The following is a 6,363-nucleotide window of genomic DNA, read 5'->3' as shown; positions in this document are numbered from 1 at the left end:
ACACACACACACACACACACACACACACACACACACACCCAGGTTCCAGGCAGGGCTCAGGCCCACCCAGACGCTGCCCAGGTGCCCATTACAGAGCCTGGGCGGCAGGCAGGCTGTGATGAATTCCCAGGTCTGGGGCAAGAGAAGGCATGCTCTGACTCAGGATGAGGGATGTGAATGTGGCAGTACCACTACCTGGAAGTCTTCTCAGGTCTTGGGGTCAGTGTCTTTGATCTCCTGGAGGAAGAGGGCAGAAGTAAAGCCCCCGGACATTATTGCATTCCCCTTGCTGCCTGTGCCCCCATCCAGAGTGCCCAGCTGCCACACTCCCCTGGGCTGGTCTCCCCAGTCTTCTCTTTCTGCCTTATCCTGCCCTCCTTTCTTCCCCCCACCCCTGTTTCCCGTTATTTTTAGCTTCAGATTTTTAGTGCAAGATCTTCCTCCCCTGCCTCCTCTTCTAGGCCCTGCTTCCATCCTCAACCACCACCTCCACCCTCCACCCCCACCTCCCACACCACACCCCAGACCTGTCCTTTCCAGCTGATCTTCACCACGTGTCGCCCTACGCCAGCATCTCTGCCTGCCACCCCAATTCTCTTCCTTAGTTTTCCTCTCCTAATGTATTCTCCTAAGCCTTTTCTCAGCTCCTCCCAGGCCCTTCTGGTCCTTTCTCCTCACCCTGAGACACCCCCTGACTCCTAAGCCCAGTGTCTCCAAGGGTTCTCCTCGCCGTATCCCTTCCTCAGCCACCTCCTCCTAGAGCAAATTCTCTTGCCCCATCTGACAGACCCTTGGCCTCCTCTTCCTGCTTCTCTGTCAGCTTCCTTACTGTCCCCGGAGGCTCGAAGAGCTACATGGATGGCAGCTCCAGTTCGGAGTCGTGCTCAGCCTCAGCCTCCTGCTCCTGGGTCTCCTTCAACCTCTGCCGGATCTCGTCAGCCTCGGCCCGCTCCTCCTCCTCGTAGAAATCTTTATCCAGGCGCTCGAGGTGCGCTATCTGCACCAGGGCCTCCTGGCGGTAGTCATTCTCATCTGTGCACGGGTTGTCCAACAGCACCAAGGCCCGCAGCTTGGGCAGGTCCCGAAGCTTGGCTAGCTCCCCGAGGTGGGTCACCATGTTGCCCCTGCCAGGTGTGGTCAGGAGGGATTCACACAGGGGAATAATGGGCTTTGGGGGCCCCACTTCCAGGAAGAAGGCCCCTGGGGGAATCTCCTGCTGGGTTCCAGTTTCACTGCCTCTGTGGATCGGCTTGCTCGGCACGGCCATATAGCCTAGCCGTGTAGGGCGTGTAGGGCGGTCCAACCCTACTCCAGTCCTGCCTCTGGCCTTCCAGGGCACCGTGAGGGCCACAGTCTGTTCTGCAACATGCTGGTCGTATTTCTCCTTTTGGAGCAACAAAGCTAGGTCACCAACCCTGTCGTGTAGCTGGAGAGAAGGGGGGAATCCCCCTTGCAGGGTCAAACTTCTTATGTGTCAGTCGTACCTAATCAAAGGTTAGAAAGGACCACCCAGGCCAGTGCAGAAGGAACTGGGATCTGAGCTCATGGAGGAGGGTGCTAGGTTGGTGCTCCCCCCAGGAAGGAGCCTAGAGCTAGGGATGGTCTGGGGCCTCCTGACCTGAAGAACAAGCTTCATCTAATGTGCTTCATTGTATAGTATGTGTCTTTTCAGGTTCTTGCCTCATGCCTTTGAAATCAGGTTTAATTGTTTCCGCCTTAGCCTCAATGGAGGTGACTAAACCTCACAGAGAGTTTCTCACTGAGAGCACTCCATGCACTTTGTGCTGGACTGTCCTGTGCATTTCCCGGGGGTGGGGGGTGGGGGCTTAGCATCTTTGGCCCCAGAGGCATTTCCCAGTCATTGAGAAACTTCTCCCCACCCTTACTTCCAAACAAGCCCAGTTAGTAGCCATTGAGGAGCGTCTATTATCTCTGTCTAGACCATTAATAGGAAAAGAGCACCACCACCCCAATCCTACCAGACTAACAAGGCAGAACTAATTAGCAAGAGATTTCTCCAGGAGCCATGGCAGGAATTGGGAGCTCCAAGGTGCAACCATCTCTCCCTACTTGGAGGTTCTCTTTCCATTACCAGCTTTGAGGATTTGGCCATGTTGACTAAGGAGGCAGTTACCTTACATCTTGCTTAAAGAAACAAGCATAAAATCCTCCATCAGACAAGGGTTGCTGAAAGAAAATATCCCCCCCCTCCCCCATCAATCCCCACTGCCTTTCAATCTAGAGATTTTCTTTCAAATACTCTTCTCTCCTCAAATATGAGCACATCTTGCATTTTTATATCAGTAAAGAAGCATCCCTTACAGGTGGGGCTCAGGAGAAGAGAGGCAGGAAATGGGAAGGGAAATGGGGGTCCAGGAGATGGAGAAGGGCAGAGGAAATTTACATGGAATAGGACCAAGAAAAGAGAATTGGAGCCAGACTGTGAGTCCCTTGAGAACAGGGACCAACTCTGATTCCTTTAGATGTTCCCAAAATACAGCACCAAGCCTGGCACCTAGCACATTCTCAATAACTGTGGATTGAGTGAATAAAGATTCAGGGGCCCCAGGCTATATACAGTAAGGAAAGGAGGGGTAAAGGTCAGGATGGAGGATGAGGGGAGCGTCTAGGAGCAGACTAGGATTGGGGGTTTGGGGCCAGGGATGAACATGGGGTCAGAAGCTGCTCCTGGTCCAGGGTAGGGACAACGTAGGATGTGGAAGGGTGCATACCTCAGGTTGAGATACTGCAGCGATGTCATTTCCTTGGAGAAGCCACTCAGAGTTTCAATCTGGTTGTCTCGAAGATGCAAGGTAGTGAGATTGCTTAGGTGCTCCAAGCCCTCCACCTTCTTCAGCATGTTCTGGGCCTAGCCCCCAGGGTACAGCACATAGATCAGGAGAAGGTAGCAGGGACAGGGAAGAGAAGTCAGAGATGCAGGAAACATAAGAGTGGAGACAGAGGGGTGCAGGAGGGGAGTGGAGGTGGGGAGAGATGGGTGTAGACAGTAAAGAAGTCTAGGAGAAGCTACCAGTCCAGAGAAAGGTGAACAGGAACCCCCTGCTGCTCATCCTACCAAAGCCACCACTGCTTCAGGAGGAGATGATTCAACCCACCCGAGGCCCATGAGCCCCCACTGCTCCACTGAGGAGAAATGGCTTCAGCACCATCCTAGAATGAAGAAGCTCAAGAGCCAAAAAGGCTTAATATTCAAGTGGCTTCCTTAGCCTGATATCTGTCCCTCATTTACAGCAAATTATGCTACTACCTGTATCAAAGCAAACTGTCTCTATTCCCATGTATTATGTATTATCAGTCCTGCAAGGTAGGAAGGGCTCAATAAATGACACTAAATGCTCATGATGATGATGAGGTTAGTAGCTGAGCCTACTAGAAGCCAGGCACCCTGGCCCCCCGAGCAGTGCCCTCCTCCCCGCACCAACCACCCTCTAACCCAGTGAGCTACCAGGAAGAGGTTCTTCAGCTTCGGAAGGTTGATTCCCAGGGTGCTGTCCAGCTGGTTGCCCCGAAGCTCCAGTGTGTGCAGGCTGATCAGCTTTTGGGGGTCCAGACCGGTCACCCTGCGGATGCGGTTCCCTGAGGAGCAGGAGGGCGGTAAGAGCTCAAAGGCTACTCCAAATGTTCAGCAGTAGAGCCTGAATGTCGGAGTCTCTGCATCATCCTCTCACTCTAATGCGAGGTGGCGATGAGGAGGGACAGCTAGAGACTTGACACCTCTGGGGCCCTGGGAGTCCAGGGGCCAAATGGACATGTCCATCCAAGCCTTTGAGGAGTGAATGAAGAGTGCCCAGCACCCAACATGCTTAACTCCTTCTCCTCCCTCAAATCTTTGCTCAGATGTCAGCTTCTCACTGATGCTTGTCCTAACCAACCTGTTTGAAGTTACCACCTGTGCCTCTACCTAGTCCCTTTATCCTAATCTGTTTTCCACAGCACATATCTCCTCTTCACATCGTACATAAATTTACTTATTTATTATGTCTATTGGTAGCTGTCTGTCTCCCCTGAAGAGAATGTAAGCTACATGAGACTAGGGATTTTGTTTTGTTCAGTGCTACATCTCCAGCACATAGAAATGTCATAATGAATCATAGGGACTGTCTGAATGAATGACTGAATGAATGAATGAATGGAGATCGCTGTGTGGCACAGCCAAAGACCACACTGCCCATTCTGTTGGTCCAAGCTAAGAAGGAGAGAATCTTGTGTAACCTGACCTAAGGACCCACCTTTGAGATCCAGGCTGCCCAGACGAGGGTGAGAGATGCCCTCAGTGTCAGTGATCTGGTTATAGGCAAAACTGGCAATCTGCAGGTAGGGCAGTTCATTCAGGTGGGCGCTCCGCAGATTGTTGCCATCAGCCTTGAGCCAGAGCAGGTGGGTAAGGTAATTGAGTGGGGACAAGTCTGTCAGGTGGTTCTCAGAAACATCCACATAGCGCAGATGGATGTAGGACCGCAACAAGTAGATGTCTGTCAGGTCCCTAGGAGATGGCAGAGGCCAGAGGTAGGGTTAAGAATCCAGCAAGTAGGGGCACCCGGGTGGCTCAGTCATTAAGCGTCTGCCTTCGGCTCGGGTCGTGATCCCAGGGTCCTGGGATCGAGCCCCAAGTTGGGCTCCCGGCTCAACGGAGAGCCTGCTTCTCCCTCTCCCTCTCCCTCTGCCTGCCTCTCTGCCTACTTGTGCTCTATCTCTATCTCTCTGTCAAATAAAAAAAAAAAAATCCAGCAAGGACTGGCAGAGATGCTAAAGCAGAGGGCAATGTGGAGATGGCTTGTAATGGAGAGAAGAATGGGTGACTGCGAAGAGCTGAGGACTGACCCTCTGAAGGACAAGAGGAGGAGTCCAGTAGGAATCCCCCTGACAGACCCTCATAGCCTCCAGTTCCCCAGGCCAGCTCTGTTGCAGGGAATCACAGGCCTCCTGAAAAGTAAATTCTATCCCTCCCTTCCACTGGCCAAGGTAAGAGAGATCCAAATTCCCCGCGGCAACAGCCAGGCATGAGGGTGAGAGAGGAGATTGGGCCCTACAACCTCAGCCCTCTTCTGGTCCCCCATAAGCGCACCTCTCTTTAACCTCCAGCTTGACATAAGCGTGAGCCAGTCCATTGCCCGTCTTACAGAGCAAAGAAAGTCCTTCCTTCATCATGTCCTCCGTGAGGGGGCTGGGCATCCACTGCAAGAGTAAGTGGAGTCAGGCATCCCTTTCCTGCCCAACCCCCTCCCTTAGCCTTAGGACCCCACTGTTTCCACGCTCTCACTTCCTCTGAGTACTCTTCTCCCTCCTTCCTGTAGTCCTCCCACTCCTCTGTCTCCTTCTCATCATCTTCCTTTTCCAGATCATCCTGGTCTGGCTCGAAGTCTTCCAGCTCTTCATCTGACATCTTTCTTCCCTGCTGAAGGCTCTGGAGTGAGAGATCAAGCTCAGTGACCCTCCCAAGGAAGAATGTGTCCTCAGCTCTGGCCAACCCTCAGCTCCCTCGCCTCCATCGACAGGGTACCCTTCCCATCACCCCTGACCTCTTCCCAACCGCGCTTCCCTCCTTAGCCCTGTGAGCATCTCATTTTGACTCCCAGCCTCCACTTCTGACGTCCCACCAAGGACCTCTCTCCCTTCAGGATGCCTTCCCAGGCCTTTCCTGCCCTTCACAGGGGCTCCAACGGTCTTCTAGCAGCTCCGCCTCCCTGCTTCCTGGCCTCCCCTCTCCGCAGGTCTTCCCACCTCCCCCTTCAGCCACGTACTCCTACCAACCTCCTACACCCCTCCCCTCCCCGCCATCCCTAACCCCTGCTCCACTCATGTCTTTTCCCTTTCCCACCCTGTCTAGTCCCATTTCCCCGTCCCCTCTGGGGCACCAGACTGACGCCGTCTCCAACCCACCCACCCAATCCTTCGCAACGGGGCGCAGACCCTGGTTCTGCTCTACTAAAAATGAGGTTCCGGAGAGGGTCTTGGCCCCGACAGGGAAAGAGTGTTTTGGAAGAGGGGAAAGGCGCAAGGAGGCGTTGTGTACTGCTGTTATGGCAACGAGGGGGCGGGACACTTGGCTGCTTCTGCGGCGCAACCGCTGAGAGGGGGGCCGCGAGGGGACCGCGACAAACTGACGCGACAATCCGCCCCGGAGCAAGCGGACCCCTAGTGGCCCCGTAAGGAGGCCAACTTCCCAATCCTATTAAGTAAGTGCGTTAACTGGCCGAGGGCAAAAGGCAGTGGGTGGGGCTTGGAACTCCGCAGTGGGGAGGGGAGATGGGTGGGGCTAGGCGGAAGTCACTCAAAACGTTAAAGGGACCGCACATCCTTAAAGCCAAAGTATTGTGACTTCAAAAGAAACATGCTCTGAAG

The 6,363-nt window shown here is 53.8% G+C and overlaps 1 protein-coding gene across 2 annotated transcripts; it reads right to left on the bottom strand.

Moving 5' to 3' along the window:
• Positions 1-6: 6 nt before the first annotated feature.
• On the bottom strand, positions 7-5,985 carry LRRC23 (leucine rich repeat containing 23). 2 transcript variants are annotated; one of them, XM_032390984.1, is made up of 8 exons: positions 5,906-5,985; positions 5,282-5,425; positions 5,087-5,196; positions 4,251-4,504; positions 3,467-3,597; positions 2,733-2,869; positions 830-1,124; positions 7-237 (listed from the first exon to the last, which is right to left on the bottom strand). In XM_032390984.1, exons 2-7 carry the CDS (start codon positions 5,402-5,404, stop codon positions 851-853), a joined length of 1,029 nt encoding a protein of 342 aa, XP_032246875.1. In that variant the 5' UTR covers positions 5,405-5,425; positions 5,906-5,985; the 3' UTR covers positions 7-237; positions 830-850. The 2 variants fall into 2 exon arrangements, with proteins under 2 accessions (XP_032246875.1, XP_032246874.1); XM_032390983.1 differs by lacking the exon at positions 7-237 and having other exon boundaries at positions 711-1,124.
• Between the last annotated feature and the right edge of the window lie 378 nt (positions 5,986-6,363).

Source organism: Phoca vitulina, unplaced genomic scaffold (genome assembly GCF_004348235.1).
Source record: "Phoca vitulina isolate PV1807 unplaced genomic scaffold, GSC_HSeal_1.0 scaffold59, whole genome shotgun sequence".
In the NCBI taxonomy this organism is placed as follows: Eukaryota; Metazoa; Chordata; class Mammalia; order Carnivora; family Phocidae; genus Phoca; species Phoca vitulina.
Note: the sequence above shows the minus strand (reverse complement) of the source record. Positions and strands in the feature narration are given on the sequence as shown.